General features: G+C 38.6%; 1 protein-coding gene across 6 annotated transcripts in view; it reads right to left on the reverse strand.

The window, feature by feature from the left end:
* The window catches only part of LOC114240943 (uncharacterized), a 96,340-nt gene that overhangs the window by 50,773 nt on the left and 22,925 nt on the right, over positions 1-22,642 (reverse strand). Inside the window, exon 1 of one of the 6 annotated variants that reach the window (XM_028171636.2) lies at positions 3,747-3,899. The exons of 4 other annotated variants lie outside the window; for them this stretch is intronic. In XM_028171636.2, the coding sequence (XP_028027437.2) occupies positions 3,747-3,825 (79 nt within the window). In that variant the 5' untranslated portion in view covers positions 3,826-3,899. Of the gene's footprint in view, positions 1-534; positions 673-3,746; positions 3,900-22,642 lie in introns of those variants that run through there. One more of the 6 variants, XM_089739172.1, reaches the window with a different exon arrangement.

Below are 22,642 nucleotides of genomic sequence, written 5' to 3' on the forward strand. Positions count from 1 at the left end.
GAGTCGCGTTTTCGGACTAAAGGCTTCGTCAAACAGAACGCGTGATTAGAGATGTGTTGTACTACTATGGTGACATACCGTCAAACAGAGCCCCAGCGCTATAAGTACGCAGCGCTCCGTCGCGGCGTCAGGACGCTTTGACGTCAGGCTTTGTAATTTTTTACAAATTTTATTTTAGCGTCCGAGTGAATGTGTATTAAAATACTGGATAATGCCCGAAAAATTGATGGAAATAGTTAGGAAATACCCATGCGTATACAATGCCACATCTGAATCACTCGATATATTAATACCTTTAAATGTTCACACTGCAATCGAAAGGCACTTTTATTTGGCGAATGCATTGCGTCAAGGAGCGTTGGACTCATTTAGTCAATTTGTGTGATATGAAAAGAGCGCGACGTTACAACGCAGCGCTAAGTACGCGTTCTGTTTGACGAAGCCTTTAGTCGCGACCCCCTTAGAAAGAAGATCCGGCGAGAAACTCATTGCGCTGTGTTAGAATTATAATTGATATAAAACTGTAGTACTCACCTCGCCAATAGCAAAAAACGACGCAGGTCACTATAACGATGAATAAAAATGAAAGTAGCACTGCCGGTAACGTCAGTACCATTATCATAAGACCGACATCCTTCATCTTTTAATGTTATAACAACCGTACAACTCCACAGACTAAATACGTAAAATTCAATTAATTAAACATCGGATAACTTTATCGGTGATTAATTGTAATTTTATCGATATTTTCCTTGTGTTTATCTTTAAAATGTTCATTGCGTGAATGCTTGCCGAAAAATAGAATTTGAAAAAATTCAAAAAATATTTATCGGGCTTAGAATTCGTACGTCACAAATGGTGATAATTTTTTTATTATTTTTTATTGCTTAGATGGGTGGACGAGCTCACAGCCCACCTGGCGTTAAGTGGTTACTGGAGCCCATAGACATCTACAACGTAAATGCGCCACCCACCTTGAGATATAAGTTCTAAGGGTCTCAGTATAGTTACAACGGCCGCCCCGCCCTTCAAACCGAAACGCATTACTGCTTCACGGCAGAAATAGGCAGGGTGGTGGTACCTATCCCCGCGGACTCACAAGAGGTCCTACCACCAGTAAAACCAGTAAAACCTACTTTAAAATATTTAGTTGAATTATTCTAAGCCATTTATCTGTTTACAAAAAAAATCTTGTTTAATTATCTAAATTAAGACTCCTTAGTTTAGTTTGCAGAATCATCTTCGACTTAAGACAAAGTTGAAGCCATTTGTGTGCTAATTTAATTTTTAGAAACAATCAAAGTTTTGTTTTATTTCCACGTGCAATATAAGTACTTTTTTTTTTCTTGTATTCATAATTTTTTTTTAATAAAGCAATAATTTAATTACACTCTACTTCTTATGATGTTCAATTTTTTTTTTCTTTTTTTTATTAAAATGAGCGCTGAGATTTTGCTAATAAATTATTGCTTATCGCAATTCTGCTATACTGCACTTTACACTTGATACACTTAACACCAGGTGGGCTGTGAGCTAGTCCACCGATATAAGCAATAAAAAAAAAGATTTATAAAATTTACTAATTACTAATAAGTAACTTCCTTACTTTTTGTGTTATAAAAATGTTATTCGTAAATGCATTGTAATTGATTCAGTCTAAATTTAATTAATAAGTAACTCTTTACGTGATGTAATGATGATTTGTTATTTTTATAATTTTAGTGAAATTAAGGATTTACTACTTAAACTGCTGTAGACCAGTGTAAGATCGATGATAAAAAACTTTTATTTTTATTGCCTAGGTGAAATGAGCCTCGGCCGTTACTGAAACCCATAGATATTTTTTTTATTGTACCTGCTGATAAAAAATTCATCTAATAATTTTAATTATTTTAATCTAATTCCCGTTGCAAAGAATCACTGGTGAAACATAATTTATTTTGGAAGTTGTCTACATGTTGTTTATAGATGTCGCTAAATTCGCGCAAGCATTGTCTTGTAGCTTAAACAACTCACCGCTAGATGGCGCTTTTCTAAGAAACTAAATTTTAATAGCTTTACGAATCTGTAACAAGTTAATTCGCAATATATAAAATTCATACCAACCTCATTGTTGACTTTACAAAATTTATCTTTCATTGTTCTTAATGATACCAAGGAAAGGAGTCAAAAACAATTGTGTCATTTTTATTATAAGCTAGCTGACCCGGCAGACTTCGTAGTGCCTAAATCGACAAATAAAAGACCTAAACTTTTGGATAAAATAAACTTAAAACAAACAAAAGGAATCTGACCGACGGGAGACACATCAAAGGGAAAACAAAATTGTTATTTTTATTTAATTCCGAGCATTTTCATATTATTTCACCTTTAAACCTTCTTTGGACTCCCACAAATAATTCAGGACCAAAATCAGCCAGATCGGTTCAGCCATTCTCGAGTTTTAGCGAGACTAACCAACAGTAATTCATTTTTATATAGGTATATAGATAGATAATAGATTGTTTTTAATCTCTTTTCCTTTTTGCATTTTACTGTATTTTACAATAATAAAAAAATTATAATAGAGGTTGTGACGAATAAAGAAGAATAAGACTAACGACTTAGCACTTTGCAATTGCTGTCATTAGTGAAACCAATTTGTAAAATGTTAAAATATTCGTTTGCCTACTTATTAACAAACTCCTGTTAGTAAAATTTACAATATTTTTAATTTTACGTTAATAAAAGTTATGTGAAAGTAGTTCATAGGGGTTTGCATATACTGGCCGCATCTACGAATTGTGAGTATCAATAGATCCAGAGTGAGATACAGTGAAATACGTTATGCTATGAATGACCGCCTCCCCTACTAGGAACTAGATGGCGCAAGGCATCGCCAAGCCACCCTAGAAGTGATGGCAAAAGTATTGGTCAAATCTTTTCACTATCAAACCACGGATGCACATGAACGCATTAATATTATTTCGGTTGTAATTTGAGAATATGTTGAAAATATAAGCAACTAGCTGTACCCGCTTCGCTGGGCATTTAAAATTAACATTATTATTTCTCACCCCCACAAAGATTCTCATCATTAACGCCCCCGCAACTGGTGTAGGGAGTCCAACACTCATATAAATATTAGCCTATCCATTAATTACATGTATTTTCTACATGGATATCAAGTTTTAACTCAATCGGATGCATGGTCCAGTAGTTAAAATGGAACATCCGTAAAAACCACTGAAGATTTATATATTAGTATAGATATAGCGGCAAGACTACCCATTCAATAATGGAATTGACCATTTTTCAACCGAATTAAAGTTCTAGCATCTTCGAGAAATGATCAAACTTCATGACTAATTAAAACTGAGAAGAATCCGAAGAGATACGATACTTGTAAACGTTCCTAAATCGTCGAAATACGAAAACATACAATTACAGTCTTATCAAATTATGTTTATTTATCTTCTTTTTTTTTTTATTGCATTGATGAGTGGACGAGCCCACAGCCCACCTGGTGTTAAGTGGTTACTGGAGCCCATAGACATCTACGACGTAAATGTGCCACCCACCTTGAAATATAAGTTCTAAGGTCTCAAGTATAGTTACAACGGCTGCCCCACCCTTCAAACCGAAACGCATTACTGCTTCACGATAGAAATAGGTTGGGTGGTGATACCTACCCGTGCGGACTCACAAGAGGTCCTACCACCGGTAAACAAATGTACAAGTTAAATTAAAATCGTAACATTACTCACGTCTCCTCCAGCAAAAATGCGACGCGTAAACAACAGCCACGGTAATAAACAAGCCCACAATCAACAATTCGTAATGCATATTATTGTTATTCAGTTGCGGATCTCAAGCCGCCGAACTAACTCACAACTGTCGTACAACTGCCATCCATGGGCGGAATCGCAGAATTATCAACGCAACGATAAACTCCAGTAAATTAGCGAGGAAAAGTATCATTTACAATTGCTTTGTTGTAGGATATTGTTCGTTAAGTTAATCGCATTAACAATCATTGATGGCGCGACGTGTAGATAGGGAGTTTTTAGAAATAAGGAAGGACATATGAATCAGTGTTTATTAGCTTTCATAAGTGTGTGGTGTAATTTGAAAGAAACTAAAAAAATGAGAGAAAAGAGAGAGAGAGAGCAGCGTTGGCTTTTCATCGACTAGTGGCGCCAATTTTCGGCCAAGCCGTGTGTGGAATATATATAGAACTAGTTCACGTTACCTCGTAATCCCGGTCATCGTTCTAGTCGAACCCGTCGCTTGCGACGAAGGGCTCGACGAGTAAATTAATCCACAGACACAGCCTACTGAGTTTCTCGCCGGATCTATCTGGTCCGCCTATATATACCGGTCTATGGGTTAATTCGCTCGTCAAGCCCTTCGTCGCAAGGGACGGGTTCGACGGGGACGGTGACCGGTGCTTGTGGTACCTAAAAGCACCGTTAATGGATCGGGAGGATCCGTAATGACGTGTTTAGGGCGACGTCGACTTTTTACCATTCGGTCTACAGGATCGGGTAGTATCATTCATCGTCATTATGCCGTAGCCTTCGGAAAGTGTAATACAGGCAAATGTGATGTAAACAATTTTAATGTATATATTTTAAATTAAACTCATTCCATTACATAATATATCTAATCTGTGTTACATCGTAACTAACGATAAAATCTTTTAATTTTAACCCGGCCACGTGTACAATGCTTATTCAAATCATCCACGTATCTTGACAGTCGTAGTAAAGTAAAATCATAAATTTGTTCACGATAAAACTCGGTATTAAAGTTACTGGTGGTAGGACGTCTTTTGAGTCCGCACCTAAATGTCAAGGAGAAGCTAAAATAGCCTCTCAAGGCTATCAGCATAGTTAGGAAAATTAAAGGGATGAATGATGATGGGTTAGTATAGTAAGCACCAGGTAGGGTGCTCACATTATTATCGTATATGCGTACCAGACGTGAGAGTTCAAGCTTCGAGGCCAGACTTAGATCATCTATTTTTCGGAAAAGTCACCCTTTAACACTAAAACTGTTCTGGAAGTCGCGAAAAGTTTTTAATTATTGTGGCGGCTTTTTTAATTCAATTGCTTTTCTGAGATATATCAACTGCGTTTAATGATGCACTTCTGAAAGGCTGTTGCTGTATTGAGAAATGGGAATCAATCAATAGACATATTTTTTATACAATAGGTACGTAATTCAATATTACGCAATATTATATGCAATATTCTTTCGAACCACTTTTTTTTTTATTGCTCTTGTAGGCAGACGACCATACGGCCCACCTGATGGTGAGAGATTAGCGTCGCCCATGGACTTCAGCAATGCCAGGGGCAGAGCCAAGTCGCTGCCTACTGCTGCTGCTACCTACTTACGATGAAAGTACAATATCGTATCATAAAATCCGCAAAGCTTAGAACATTGTTTTTTTTTGTTTTGCTACCTATTCTAGTAACCTCGAGGGGTTATTCTAGATTCACCGAACTAGTAGGTGATCACACGGGGTCAAACCTGACGTTGTTTCTAACGCGAACCCTAGCAAGAGCTGTGCTTCGAAGTATCTACCACTGGATCGGAAACGCGACCCACTAAGAAGATCCGGCGAGAAACTCAGTGGGCGATACTACGTAACTAAGCCCTGCCTATTTATACCGCAAAGCAGTTATACGGTCGTTGTTATACGGTGTTTGAAAAATGTATACATTCTTAAATAAACATAAAAAAGTTTATTTTCATTCTACACGAGCCTTAAACGTTTCATGATCTTATCTGATGAAGCCGATACGAACGTAATTAATAATTATGAAAAAAATATTTAATACGATTATGGTTTACTACCTGATCTTTTAAAATCGCCGACGCTCTGATGGACGCCTTTTATTGTCTGATAGGAACGCATAAAAATATGAATAAATGACAGCGCCATCTACTGGGCAAAAGAAAACACATCAACACGCCAAAGCCCTAACCAGAGAAACATGCCATTTTCATTTTAAAATGCACCTTGAAGTTTTTAATACAATTAGTGAAAATATAATATTTACGAATAAGAAACTTATTTGTAGTCTAAACAAACTATTGACATAACCTAAAATAGAAATAGGTCGTTCACATATCACATAACAAGCGCTATAAAACAACTTAGATTTTAATATTTGTTCCATAAACGATTTTTGTGAATCACGTTACACAGATACCCGCTTTTTAAAAATAAATTAAAGTAATTACCGTTTGCGTCCACACCAAAAATAACTTAATTCTTTCAGAGTGACGTGCGCTTGGACACGTAATGAAATTCAGAAGAAAACTCTGAGTAAGAATTTCCGATAAGATGCGATTTATCTCATAAACATTTTACATTGTAATTTTAGTGCTTATGACTAATAGTTGTGAATTAATTTAAACGTCTTAAAATTAAATAAGTATGTCTTTTCAATACCAGAAGCGCCGACGAAAGATAAGAGTAGCATTTTTAATTACCGCCATCTAGTGAGGAGTAAATAATTTATATGAATTATTAAAGTATTGTGTAGATGGCGCTGTCGAACAGTTTTAATTGATTTGATTTATCAACATGCTTTTATGCCATGGAAATATTCTTAGAAGAGTGAGAAATTATTGATAGGATGTAACTCTCCCTCGATCACGGTAAAACACAACATTCATAACAATAAAACTATGTTAACACTAAGTATAATGATATTAATTGACATCAGCAAAAATTTAAATATTCAAAACAATGTGGTCGACTAATTGGAATTTAAGAAATATTTTGAAGTTCGCATCTTAACCACTAGATGACGACCCAGTCGTTTGTATAATCATAATTACAAGCAAAGTCCCCTTCCCTTTGGTCATAGTGCCAAGTTAACAAATTAGATTTCTTTTTTATCTTATCATGATATATTTAAAAGGTCAACAGTCAGACAAGGATAAGCGAGAGTTCAAGGGAGCACAATCTCCACCCTTCTAAGCAAAAATAAAAAATATAGATTCCATAAATACTTAATATTATTAAAAAAATGTTCGATTGCTATTTTGAAACTTTAAGGAAAATTAAGGAAATTAGGAAAACTTAAAAAAAAATGTCCAGCAGTGGGCAGAGAAAGGCTGATAATGATGATGATGATGATGATGATGATTAAGGAAACATTAACGATTCTTTTTTTTATAAAACACTAACTGTAAACACACATTCTGATCAGAAAGATAAAAGACGTGAGCAACAAATAAATCAAATTACCGAATATAATATCGGTAGCAGCATCACGAATATTATTAATTCTATTGCTTGGACGGACGTTTTGAACCCTTCACAGAATAATCTCGAAATGCCAATGTATTTAACTTATTACATTACATTACATGAACTAATTCAGCTTAAATTAAAATTAAATACTAAATTAATAATATTAAAATAATATTAATAATATCAAATAATAATTTAATAACTAAAATATATTACTAAAAGGAGTCCCTTTAGGCTAGGTTCCGAAGATACTGGCAGCGTTCCCCCTTTGAATAGCTAGACTAATTATTTGTCCAAGGTCGTTGCCAGCTCTTCGGTCTCCTGTGATGTCGACTAATTTATTATATGTAGTAATTCCAAGTAAATCTTAACATCACACACACATTTTTGTCTCATTAAATTACCCAAAACAACATTTTATGTAATTTATATTAAGACATTCGAGGAACTTGGGTAAGACTCAATAGCCAGATGATAATGTGTTAGATCTTGGAACGAAGTCCCTTATGGGACGATGCGGAGGGGTACCCTAACCGGGATAAAACGTCCGTAACGTAAGATTTTTATTAGTAACTAGCTGACCCGGCAGACTTCGTACTGCCTCAATCGATAAATAAAAGACCTAAGCTTTTGTATAAAATAAACTTAAAGCAAACAAAAGGAATCCGTCCGACGGGGGGGACATCAAAGGAAAAACAAAATATATTATATAATTCCGAACATTTTCATATTTTTTCACCTTTTAAACATTCTCTGGACTTTCGCGAATAATTCAAGACCAAAATTAGCCAAATCGGTTCAGCCGTTCTCGAGTTTTAGCGAGACTAACGAACAGCAATTCATTTTTATATATAGAGATAGATAGATGCACACAGTGTACGACTTAACTTTGTAATAACGTACAAAAAATAACATTTTTTTATCATTCATTGACCACGGTCTCAGAGCGTTCGTTTGCGCAATACACTAACTCTTATTACGCAAACAACCGTGAATGAAGTGTACCACAATAAGTTCGCACGTTATCGAATGACCGTGGGTTGTTGCGAAACCTCCAGTTTTATTTTCTTTATACCTCGAATAGAAATTAAAATTAATATTTTTATAATAATGAACTTCGTTCCTATCCGGTGTCCCACGACACCGCTCAACTTTTTTTAAGTTCCTAACATACATAGATTATAAGTAACTAGAGGTCCCGCAGTAGTCGAAATTCGACTATATTTAATTGGAATTGTAAGTTTTGTACACTATTATTATTGTATTTTATACTTCTATAATCACAAATTTCGCCAAGAGTACACTATAAAAAATATTAACAAAGACAGACAATATTTAATCTATTCTCAATTTGACAGCAGACGTCAAGAACAAAAGTTTGACAATAAATAGTATGCATGCGTGTGTGCGTCAAATACATGGTATGTAGTGTGTGTAATGTTTTCTTTATTGATTTAATGTATCTTTTTAGCATTATTTAAAAAAAAAATTAGCATTGTGCACTTCTTCTCTACATTCTCTATAAGTGTGGAAAATTTCATACTCCTCCGTCCGCGCAATTTTCGTAAAAAGGGATACAAAGTTTTTGCTTCACGTATTAATATATAGATACTTACTAAAGCTTAGTACAAACAATGATAAAATCCTATTTAATCGTGTCATGTAAACATCGTCTGATGCTATCACTACGTAATGTAAACACATCAGAATCTGTTGATGTGTTTTCCACGCTGAGTGTCTGTTTCCAGAAGTTGTCAATTGTAAAATTATTAGGACTAACCAAGTAGAGAAGGTGTCCGTGGCCAATACCGTCTTTACCATAAGGTCACACGGGGCCCGTGCCCAGGGCCCCTATTCTCAGGGGGCCCCGAAGAACCCACAATTTGGTTACCAATTGTAGTCGAGAGCGGTCATTTTCGCAGCATAAGAGAATAAAAAATGAATTGCGAACAACAATGTTACAAGAACGGCTGTTTGTCAATTATGGGCACAGAAAGTGATATCCTTCAAAAAAAATTTTCCTTCAAAAAACTTTAAAGATATAATGGAATATTTTGCCCAACAGAAATCCCGAAAGAAACCATTATCGTAATCGTAACCAAAAAACCAGCAGCATTCTAATATAATTAAGATTATTATATCATACTGTATTAGATTATCTATGATAAATGGTCATACTCAATAAAAAAATGTTATTATAATTCGCTTTTTTTACTTTCCAAAAGGGCCTCAAATTCTTGTGTGCCCAAGGGCCCCAGTCTAGTTTAAGACGTCCCTGTCCGTGGCTATATTTGTTTTATCAGGTTTCGAAGACTACACGCCTTGAAAATCTTCAAAACCGCAGCGGTCGGGGAACTTTTTTAATTATTATATTACCCCAAAATATTTTTGTGTAAGTTATTAAGTTATTACCCCACGGCGAAGAACAAAAAAAAAAAAAAATCGCTTTTTTTTAGTATCTTTCATATTATAATTTTGATAATTTTGAAAAGAAAACAATAACTCAAAAATTTTACGATTCTAAAGAAGTTTCACTTCAATATTTTACTCACAAAAGTTTCATTTTTACCCCCCCCCCCCAATTTCATTTTACCCCATTTGGGGGGGGGTAATTTACCCCGGTTCCCCGACCGCTGCTGTACCGTATTTACCGAAATTAGTACTCACATATCCATGTTGTTCTTATAGCAGCTCCAGAGAACCCAGATGAGTAGTAAAAACGATATTGCGAGCGGCAATATGATTATCTTCAACCAAACGAGTAAAGGCTCGTCCGAATCCTCCTTGAATTCCTCCGAATCCATCATTCGATAAACAGAATACAACTATATTCCGATGAATTCACATAACGAGAAACCGTAAAGTTATCATTACAACACTATTTTGGGTATACTACATGATTTTTTGCTTTACACTTTCCCACGTAACATTGAGTTTTATTAGATTTTCGTAATACTTTTTTATTTTATGTCCAATTATTCCAATAAACACAGCCCACTGAGTTTCTCGCCGGATCTTCTCAGTGGGTCGCGATTCCGATCCGGTGGTAGATTCAGCGAAGCACTGCTCTTACTAGGGCTAGTGTTAGCAAATTGACTCAGGTCGAGCCCGTGAGCTCACCTAACCGTCCGCGCGTAGCTATAATGGCCCTTTAGTCTATCAGCGGTAGGGAAAATAATTCAGATTATTTATTTTTTGTTCGTTGACTTGTGACACACGGGAATGATATCGGCGTACTATTACCGTTATCAAACGATAGAATCGCGTATTAGATTTATGAATTAACGCTAATGGCTCGGAGGATGTGTGCTTTACGAGAATGCATTGTAATCATTGTAATCATCAAATACTTATTGTTTAATATTACAATTTATTTCTTACTAGCTGACCCGGCAGACTTCTTAGTGCCTCAATCGATAAATAAAAGACCTAAACTTTTGTATAAAATAAACTTAAAACAAACAAAAGGAATCCGCCCGACGGGGGACACATCAAAGGAAAAACAAAATTGTTATTGTTATTTAATTCCGAGCATTTTCATATTTATTTACCTTTTAAGACTTCTCTGGACTTCTACAAATAATTCAAGACCAAAATTAGCCAAATCGGTCCAGCCGTTCTCGAGTTTTAGCGAGACTAACGAACAGCAATTCATTTTTATATAATATGTAGATTTTCCGGTCGCTCAGATCCCGGGATCGCCCTGGTTACTGCAACAGATCCACACACCTCAACCACCCCGCCGGTGAGGGCGGACCTATTTTTGGATTCTGCTATGAAATTCCAAAAAAATATGTGTTTGGAATTTTACTTTCGATCTAAGGTACTTAATAAACACCTACAATTTTTTGTTATTGCTTAGATGGCTGGACGAGCTCACAGCCCACCTTGTGTTAAGTGGTTACTGGAGCCCGTAGACATCTACAACGTAAATGCGCCACCCACCTTGAGATATAAGTTCCAAGGTCTCAAGTATAGTTACAACGGCTGCCCCGCCCTTCAAACCGAAACGCACTACTGCTTCACGGCAGAAATAGGCAGGGTGGTGGTGACCACCCGCGCGGACTTACGAGAGGTCCTACTACCCGTGCAACATCCAAGGAAAAACAGTTTTCCCATATATAATCTTTCGTCTCGAACTTACAGATGTATACAGCGCCAGGAGTGAGTGGCGAATCCTAGAAGTCGTTTTAAAATAATACTAGACACGCAGTGGTGGATTTACACTAGGGGAAGTCGGGGCAAGCCCAGGGCGGCAAATTGTTTAAGGCGGCAAAATTTTGAAAGTAAACGTTTTTTTAGTCCTATCGTGATTGCTATTATTTCTATTAATTAATAATTTTCTGTTTAATTGATAATTCAACAAATTCAATTCATCCATTAGTTGTGAATTATAATCCTGGCACTTTTGGTAAAAAATAATAATCAAAATGATTTAATCAATTTATTTCCTTGGTCATTTAAAATAAAAATCGATTTTTCCATTTTCTGGAATTAAAGAAATTTAATTAGTTTTTTTTCCAGATGTAATATAATTATGAGTCACCCTTAGTGCAAAATTTATAATTGTTAGAAAAAAAAACAAATATTTATTTATGTTTTTGGAATATATAGGTATAACATACGACGCTTGAAAGGCAAACGTGACTAAGCGACAATGCGTAAACTTTACAGTAGACTAATTTAAAGTTGAAATACCTGAAAAAAATTCTATTTTAACGAATCTAGCTGTAGGATTGAAATTTTTATAATAGACCTAGAAATATATATTTTTTGCGCATCGAATATGATTATTGCCTATCATTTATGTACAAAGCAGTTATTGTCGTTTAGTCACGTTTGCCTTTCAAGCGTCGATATGATAAATATTCTGCAATAAATTAGTTATTTAAATTTTGAAATATAAAATATATTAACTATAAGTTTAGGTAAAATTCCAATATTGGGGCGAATTTTTTCCGACGTAACTTTTTTTTTTTTTTTTTTTTCCTACCTAAGCTGTGAGCCTTGAGTGTCTATTTCAGCGTAACCCTAACTTTTGTAGGTGAGCTCACGGGGCTCAAACCTGATGACGTTGCTAACACGAACCCTAGCAAGAGCCGTGCTTCGCAGAATCTACCACCGGATCGGAAACGCGACCCACTGAGAAGATCCGGCGAGAAACTCAGTGGGCTGTGTCTGAGAGTTAATTTACTCGTCGAGCCCTTCGTCGCAAGCGACGGGTTCGACGAGAACGGTGACCGGTGCTTGAAGTACCTAGAAGCACCGTTAGTGGATCGGGAGGATCCGAGATGACGTGAGCGATGTCCAGGAGAGGCATTAAGTCTAAATCTGGCCCTGTAGAAACGACATGATTTGTTTGTTCTATATTCCGTTTATTGTAATAATAACAATTCAAAGGAAAGCGTGCTTTTATTTGTTTAGTTAATTGCGTTTTCATATTAAAGCTGAATCATTTTGTTGATGTAGTGGGAATTCACTAGAAACATCCCGTAATACTTTATCAAAGAGTTATAAAAAAAAAATGAAAAACAATATAACCTCATATATTATTATGAGCTAACCAAAAATGGGTACGTTATTACTGGTGGTAGGACCTCTTGTGAGTCCGCGCGGGTAGGTACCACCGCCCCGCCTATTTCTGCCGTGAAACAGTAATGCGTTTCGGTTTGAAGGGTAGGGCAGCCGTTGTAACTATACTTGAGACCTTAGAACTTATATCTCAAGGTGGGTGGCGCATTTACGTTGTAGATTTTCTATGGGCTCCAGTAACCACTTAACACCAGGTGGGCTGTGAGCTCGTCCACCCATCTAAGCAATAAAAAACATAAAAAAACTGGTTAGCTTGCATGCTGACGAATTGGGAGCGAGAGGTATACCACCGAAATCTCTATATAACCAATTAAAAGACCTTGGCTTGTCAGGAACTTCGGTAAACACTTGGAAGAAAATCTAGAGCTGCACTAGTAGATTCCTATTAAACTTATCTAGGCAGGGAGAGGAATGCAGATGATGGTAAGGACCGTGATGCTCATTGATAGGCGCCCCTTAAACTTACATCAAGGTCGCAAATTCAATGCTCTTCTCAAAATCCCTGTACCATAAACACTATGGTTCCGACACCTACACGCTGAATGGATGGAATGCGTACACTCGAATTGAGAACCTCCGCTTCATTTTTTGAAGTCGGTCAATAATAATTAATAATGCTTGCACGAATATTTGTTCTGATGCTTGTTTTGTTCGCGTTTTGGATTCGCTTGTCCCTTCCACAATACGATTGTGACGAAACCCGTACCGTGCGTTGTTAGAATTCGAGTCGTCTGAAGGCTTCTGTCGAAATGCGATCAACGTCTGACAGTATATTTCGCAATAACCGATCCATGTACATATGTGGTAGTGTTGTTATTTATAACCGCATTAGCGGAGAATTTGCATTCAGAAATAAATAAGTCGATCACATTATTTTATGAATACTTGTAGTAATGTTTTTTTGTTGCGAATGAATATTTGTAATATTGTATTTAAATTAGAGACAAGACAAGACAAGAAGGGTCGTCGTACCCCCTTTCGGGGGCACGGAACGGGCCTCGGGGCAATCCCCACTGCCCGGGACGAAGCTCCCTGCCACATAGGGCAGGGGTGATATAGATGCAGGACGAGATGGGAGGGGACTGTTCGCAGCGTGCTCGGCACACTCACATCGACAAAATAAATAAATACTTAAATATAATACGATGGGCTTGTTGTTTTCCTGGGTGGAGTGATGCCCGCGGAGGAGTCGCCCCGGCGCCGGCCGCTGTCCTCTGCTTGATTTTTTTTTTTTTTTTTTTTTTTTTTTCCTAACTACTAACTATAAACTAACTACTAACTAACTAACTAACTAACTATACACTATATACAAAGCAGGGCAGCAGTCAGCAACTAAACCGGGGCCCGCCACCGGCCCCATGCCGCGGCCCCACCTCTACAAGTTAGAGGGGGAGCCGCGGCACTGGTTTGGCGCTCACCCGCTAGGGGCTCCCCAGAAGGGGAAGACCGTCGCGGGGAGGGACCGACGTAAATCACTCCCCTTAAGGGGGAGTGGTTCACCCAAACGGGTGATAGAAATGGGTCCCCATAGGGGGGCACCCCAACAGTGTGGGGGGAAATGAAGAGTGTGGACAGCTCAGTCCCATGGGGGCACTCATTATGAGCACTCCCTTATCACTCCGGTTAAGCCGACTATCTTACCATAGCCGGGGGTTCCAGTAGCTCCCTTGGTAGCGCCTGACCATCAGGTGGTCTGGCGTGCAAGGGAGCTATATTGTGGAGATGCTCGTGGGGTCCACCGTCAGCCCGCTCGTACATATTACGAGCTAGCCTCCGAATGAACCCCTCGAGCGACTCCACATCTAGATCCCGGGCGATTACGTCATTTCTGACGTAACGCCCTGCTCCGACTATCGTGCGAAGAGCCAGATTCTGCTGGGCCTGTAACTTCACCCGCATGATCTGCGGGATGAGGTGATACCAGGCCGCAGCTGCGTACGTAATACGGGAACGGACATACGTCTTGTAAATGCCGAGTCTAGTCCTGGTCGGCAACCTGGAGGCCAACACCGGCCGGAGGAGAAACCTCGCATAGCGGGCGGCCGCCAACGCCGACTTGGCGTGGGCGGTCATCCTCAAACTCCGGTCGATATTGACTCCCAGGTATCGGACACTGGGCCTAAACTCGACATTGACTCCACGGAGACTGAGCTGTCCTGGGACGGCTCTTGTGCGGACCGGACCGAAGAGGATAGCCGCGGTCTTCCCCACATTGACCGCGACCCTCCATCGGTCCAGCCACTGGGGCAGTAGGTCCAACAGCCTCTGCATCCTCGAAATGGCCGCAGAGGGGAAATTAGAGGACGAGAAGTAGGCGCTGTCGTCGGCAAACAGCGCCAACTTCACGTCGGCTTCCCACGCTTGGAGGTTGCCCTCAAGCGTGGGAATGTCGTTGGTGTAGAGAGCGTAGAGGACTGGTGCCAGGACGCTTCCCTGGGGAACTCCGGCCGTGACTGGGCGCACCGACGACTTTGCGCCCTCGACCGCGACAAGGAAGGATCTTCCCTCCAGGTACGACCCCAGCAGTCGCACATAGGCGTGCTGGAGGTCCGTGTTCTGCAACAGCTTGTAGATCAGTCCCGCATGCCAGACACGGTCGAAGGCCTTCTCGATATCGAGAAAGACTGCGGCCGTGTACTGGCGCGCGTTGGACCGATCCGCCAAGTGGTGCATAACGCGGACCAATTGCAGCATTGTCGAGTGACCGCTGCGAAACCCGAATTGCTCGGGTCTGAGAAGGATGTGCGGCGACACCCTTCTCAGCAGCAGCCGCTCGAACAACTTGCCCATATGCGACAGCAGAGTGATCGGACGATAGCTGGAGGGATTTCTCCTATCCTTGCCGGGTTTGGGCAGGGCAATAACCTTGCCCAATTTCCAAGTTTCCGGGAAGTGTCCTGTGGACAGAATGGAATTGAACAGTCGTGTCATGAATGACACGACCGTTTCGGGGAAGTGGAAAAATGCGAGGGAGGGAATACCGTCCTCGCCCGGCGCCTTGCGCCTCTTCATCCGCTTGATGGAGAGGCGCAATTCACTGGGAGTGATGAAATCACCATCTCCCAACGGTGGCACCGGGGAGGAGAGTAGGCTTGCTACGCTAAAATTAGAGATGAAACGGATAGTGGTTTGGCCGGATACCGGATACCGGATATTCGGCCCTTTCGGAAACATTCGGATCGCGACGACTCGGTACGACGACGATTTGGTATTCATTCACCACAATTTGCCACTTGTTAATTTTTGGGTATTAAACAACTAATTAATAAAACAACCACTTTTGACGTGCGATTATAAAAACTAGTGGTCCCGCAGTAGTCGAAATTAATTGGAATTGTAAGTTTGTACACTATTATTATTGTATTTTATACTTCTATAATCACAAATTTCGCCAAGACTACACTATAAAAATATTAACAAAGACAAACCATATTCTATTTTGACAACAGACGTCAAGAACAAAAGTTTGACAATAAATAGTATGCATGCGTGTGTGCGTCAAATACATGGTATGTAGTGTGTGTAATGTTTTCTTTATTGACTTAATGTATCTTTTATGCATTATTCTAAAAAAATATTAGCATTGTGCACTTCTTCTCTATATTCTCTATAAGTGTGGGAAATTTCATACTCCTCCGTCCGCGCAATTTTCGTAAAAAGGGATAAAAAGTTTTTGCTTCACGTATTAATATATAGATAAAAGTTGTCCATAACCTATTGTAGTATTATTTGCCTTTTATATAACCATGAGATTTTTTTAATTTTACTATTCGATATCCGGCCAGATACTGATTTACTATGCGGTGTCCGCCCGGATAGTGAGAACATGGCCGGATAGGCCGGATACCGGATAGTTACCGGATATCCGTATCAACTCTTATTTAAATATTAACAAGAGACGAAGAAAAGAAAACTATCTAGAAGTTTAAAATTTGAAAACAATTAACTTAAAAAAAATCTTCTGCAACTATTTCAAAACATCGAACTGTTGATACTAATACTAAGTAAAACGGACCTTTAATTACAAAGATAATAGTCGCCTGTTAAGCGAAATGTTGCTTAAACCAAACTAGATGATGATCGGTATTTTTTTTTTTTGATAACGCCATCTTGTTGTGTCTTTAAAGCGACTAGTTGCCCTCAATTAAGAAAAATAGTATTATTATTCGCCAATAGATGTCGGGAAGAGTTGATTATTGAAAACACGAATAAAACAACATTTTCTGAAAATAAATCGAAGCTAGATCGATTTATCGCCCCCGAAATACCCTGTATACCTACTAAATTTTATGAAAATCGTTGGTGCCGTTTCCGAGATTCAGATTATATATATATTAATATACAAGAATTGCTCGTTTAAAGGCTTCGATCAACAATAGTAACTAGATTTCGGGTCGGCGCAAAAATCCGTCTCGTTAAATAACAGCGCACTTGAAATGTGAGCTCTTATTTTGTTTAGTTCACTTCAGACACAGCCAATGTTAGCCCGTCTCACAATGCCGCAGTGTGTATTCAAAAGTTGCAAAAAAATGCCTGAAAAAGCAATTTAACGGCCGGAGTATCTTACTTTCGGTAAGTACATGAAGTATACGTTATATTTTAAGCTTTAAACTAATAAATAATATTAAATTTTAAACAAAATTACCGATTTTTAACCACCGCTACCTTCGATCAACAATAGTAACAACAACAATTGTTACAATTGTTGATCGAAGTTTAAAGGTATAAGATATTCTTTCATCTTTCGATGTTATATTCCGAAAATATTAATTTTAAAATAAAGATTAAATCGGCACGTGAATCTTAACGATAGACATCATCTAATAATAACACCTGCGTTTTCGCGAGATATGCCAATGTTGCGCGCAACACGTACATCCATCTTCGTCGATAATCGAATGAAATCGTCGCAGGCAATTAATTTTGTTTTGTTTATTCAACAAAACGTAAAAAATCTCCAAAAAGATAAAGTAAATCAGACGTAATTATCCTAAAACATTTAAATCTATACTAATATTATAAAGAGGAAAGATTTGTTTGTTTGTTTGTTTCGAATAGGCTCCAAAACTATTGGACCGATTTGAAAAATTCTTTTTCCATTAGAAGTCGACATTGTCCCTGATGAACATAGGCTACTTTTTTTAATATTTTTTTTATTTTATTTTTTTGGTTTCATGTGTGTTTTAATGTTTCCGAAGCGAAGCGAGGGCGGGTCGCTAGTTTAATATAATCAGATTATGTATCGGCTAATTGAAAAAGATTGCACGGTGCACACAAGCTTTATTTTTTGCCTTTGTAGGCAGACGAGCATACGGTCCACCTGATGGTGAGTGGTCACCGTCGCTCATGGACATCACCAATGCCAAGGGCAGAGTCAAGCCGCTGCCTACCATTAAGTACTCTCCGCAAGCCTCGTTTGAAGAAGGACATGTCATAGCACTCGCGAAACACCGTGGAGGTGAGCTCATTTCAAAGCTGGATGGTACTTGGCAAAAAAGATCTCTGGAAACGCACTGTCGATGAACGCAGCGGTTCCAGATAATATGGATGGACTCTGCTCCGATGGCGGAGGTGCGATGATAAAAAGGAGATGAGGGGATCATCTCGAATAATTCCTCAGAGCATTGCCCTGTCTGAGAATTTGTTTATACATATATTTGTATCTTTAACTAGCTGACCCGGTAGACTTCGTAGTGCCTCAATCGATAAATAAAAGACCTAAACTTTTGTATAAAATAAATTTAAAACAAACAAAAGGAATCCGTCCGACGTGGGACACATAAAAGAAAAAACAAAATTGTTATTTTTATTTAATTCCGAGCATTTTTATATTTATCTACCTTTTAAGCCTTCTCTGGACTTCCACAAATAATTCAAGACCAAACTTAGCCAAATCGATCCAGCCGTTCTCGAGTTTTAGCGAGACTAACGAACAGCAATTCATTTTTATAAGTATATAGAGATTTGCATTTGTAAAAACGTTTTAAATATTTATTTGCATCAGTCTTCGCAAGCCGCAGACATAATTATGACTGCTTTTGTTTATTTAATTTATTTTATTACATCTTGCACTTCAGTTTGTCCGATAGCAAAGGCCTGTTTGAGTTTTTTGTGCTATTCTTAAACATTGGCACGTAATACTCGTATGTTCCAAATGAGTCCACTTCGATAAAGCGGCACGACACGAGAACCCTCTCATCGTGGCCGCCAGTAACTACATTCCCGATCCTGCGGACAGAATGGAAAGCAGTCGACGTCGCCCAAAACACGTCATCTCGGATCCCCCCGATCCACTAACGGTGCTTCTAGGTACTTCAAGCACCGGTCACCGTTGTCTTCGAACCCGTCGCTTGCGACGAAGGGCTCGACGAGTAAATTAACTTTCAGACACAGCCCACTGAGTTTCTCGCCGGATCTTCTCAGTGGGTCGCGTTTCTGATCCGGTGGTAGATTCTGCGAAGCACGACTCTTGCTAGGGTTCGTGTTAGCATCGTCGTCAGGTTTGAGCCCCGTGAGCTCACCTACTAGTTACGGTTACGCTGGAATAGCCGCTCCAGGCTCCAGGTAGGGAAAAAAAAAAACCAAATGAGTTCTTAATCGTTTTCAAATCAAATCAAACTTTATTAGCTAAAAAACGGTTTACAAAGCTGTTGATAGTTATTTTATAGAACAGCGTGTTTCTACCTGTAGGTCGGCGTGCAAATATTATTCAAAATTATTTACATTAAATACAGTCAGTAAATATCTATACATTAACGCGAAGCAAAAACTTTGTACCCCTTTTTATGCAAATTTTGCGGACGGAGGAGTATGAAATTCCCCATATTTATAGAGAATATAGAGAAGGAGTGCAGAATCTGAACAATTTTTTTTAATTATGCATAAAAAATGCATTAAATCAATAAAAAACAACATTACACACACTACCATGTATTTGACACACATACGCATGCATACTATTTGCTTACTGTCAAACTTTTCTTATTGCGTAAAGTCTGTGGTCAAATTGAGAATACGTTCAATATTGTTTGTCTTTATAGTCTAAAGTGTAGCCTTGGAAATCTGTGATTATATTTTATTTTTATTTTTTTTATTGCTTAGATGGATGGACGAGCTCACAGCCCACCTGGTGTTAAGTGGTTACTGGAGCCCATAGACATCCACAACGTAAATGCGCCACCCACCTTGAGATATAAGTTCTAAGATCTCAAGTATAGTTACAACGGCTGCCCCACCCCTCAAACCGAAACGCATTACCTACTGCTTCACGGCAGAAATGGGCAGGGCGGTGGTACCCACCCGCGCGGACTCACAAGAGGTCCTACCACCAGTAAATATAGAAGTATATTAATAGTCTTTGACAATAGGAACATGATAGTGTACAAACTTATAATTTCAATTGATTATAGTCGAATTTCGACTACCGGCGTACCACTAGTTTTAATTAATTAAAAGATCAAACAATAAAATTAATTAATTGAATAAGAATTAGTTATTTATGTTCGTCGGTCGTTTCATAAATAGATGGTATAGATTTACGGACCCAATCTGATTATCAAACAACAGCTGATTACGTTGTTCTGAGGAGAATGCCGACAGTAATCTCGCTCGAGTGGTTCTTTACGCAATTACTGATCGCCGAAGATGATAATTTTGTACTGAGACGGTCATATGATGTCTTATCATGTGCACTTTTATTTTTGGACGGAACAAAGCCTCATGCTCTAGATACGACAATAAATATCACATTATTGACTCGGTGACTGACTGACGGTGCAGTGGTCAGCAGCCGTGGTTGTTGCGCCGAGGGTCGTGGGTTTTTTTTTATTGCTTAGATGGGTGGACGAGCTCACAGTCCACCTGGTATTAAGTGGTTACTGGAGCCCATAGACATCTACAACGTAAATGCGCCACCCACCTTGAGATTTAAGTTCTAAGGTCTCAGTATAGTTACAACGGCTGCCTCGCCCCTCAACCCGAAACACATTACTGCTTCACGGCAGAAATAGGCAGGGTGGTGGTACCTACCCGTGCGGACTCACAAGAGGTCCTACCACCAGTGATTACGCAAATTATAATTTTGCGGGTTTGATTTTTAATACGCCTTTATTAGCTTCAGACGTATGTATGTTAGTATGTAACGGAATCTTTGAACATGATTTTGACCCCCTTCAAAACGTCGGAATATGACACTTCACAATTCAATATTAAAAAAAATATTTAAAAAATTGAATTTCAACTAAAAAATGAAAAATAAATAATAGTTTAAAAAAACTAACAAAATACGCTTTTATAGAAAGTCTAACTAAAATATAGAATAAATGTATGAATAAATGATTTTATTGTAAAAAAAGCGTGGTGTGCATGGTATCAGTAGTTATACTCGTAAATATTTTATGAACAGATATGAGTAGAAGGGTTATTTTGATAATATTCTGAAAAGCACGATGTTATTCCTTCACCGTGGTAATCAATCTTGAAGATTTGTTAAGTACGTATTTCATTAGAAAAATTTGTATCCGCCTGCGGGATTCGAGCATCGGTGCTTCGCTACATACGAATACACCGGACGTCTTATCCTTTAGGCCACGACGACGACAAATATATTTAGACGAATCCTCGATAGGTCACGGTTAAAATAACGAAATCATTCTTGTAGCTTATGTACCGACAACACAGGTGTTAAGTTGCGCAATATTTCGAAATATGCGCTGAGTTCTGTTTTCTTTATAACCGACTTCAAAAAAGGAAGAGGTTCTCAATTCGACTGTATGTTTTTTTTTTTATGTTTGTTACCACATAACTTTGACTGGGTGAATAGATGTTTTTTTTTTAATTAGAAAGCTGACGCTTCCCGTGTGGTCCAATTTCAATTTTGTCCAGTTCTGATAATGGTATCCACGAGAAAACCATATAAGTCTTAAATTTCCGTTAAATACGTGCGCGACAAATAGATGAATAACTCAATATCACGCCAACCGATTTCGATGGTTATTGTTTTTAGTGTATATTAATTTGTTTTGGAATATCTTTTTTTTTTCAATTTGAAGTCCGTTTTTGTTAAAGCTTGTCTGTCTGTTTACAATTATTTTTGTTTATTGTTTACTTAATTATTTTTTTTGTTCGACTTGAGGTCGCGATGAAGGCATTATTTGAAGGTCATTAAGCTAGTTTATCATTATAGCGGTCGAGCGACTGGCGACGATTGATTTGACGAGCATAATCTCTGATGTTATATTTCTGTCTTATCCGCAAACACACACGCCGAACCGACTTAAAAGATAAGCTATTGTGGTCTCTAAACGGAAACTCGCGATATCTGTTCACAACGTGTTTTCTGTCGTGAAGCAGTAATGCGTTTCGGTTCGAAGGGCGGGGCCTACCCGCGCAGACTCACAAGAGGTCCTACCACCAAATGATCAACCACTTTTGGAAGTCGTCGTGGCCTAACGGATAAGACATCCGGTGCATTCGTGCGTAGCGACGCACCGGTGTTCGATTGACTTCCACGGTGAAGGAATAACATCGTTTAATAAAAATCAAACCCGCAAAATTATAATTTGCGTAATCACTGGTGGTAGGACCTCTTGTGAGTTCGCGCGCTGCCTACTTCTACCGTGAAGCAGTAAAGCGTTTCAGTTTGAAGGGCGGGGCAGCCGTTGTAACTATAATGAGATCTTAGAACTCATAACTCAAGGTGGGTGGCGCATTTACGTTGTAGATGTCTGTGGGCTCTAGTAACCACTTAACACCAGGTGGGCTGTGAGCTCGTCCACCCATCTAAGCAATAAAAAA

This window comes from Bombyx mandarina, chromosome 28 (assembly GCF_030267445.1).
Source record: "Bombyx mandarina strain Sakado chromosome 28, ASM3026744v2".
NCBI lineage: Eukaryota > Metazoa > Arthropoda > Insecta > Lepidoptera > Bombycidae > Bombyx > Bombyx mandarina.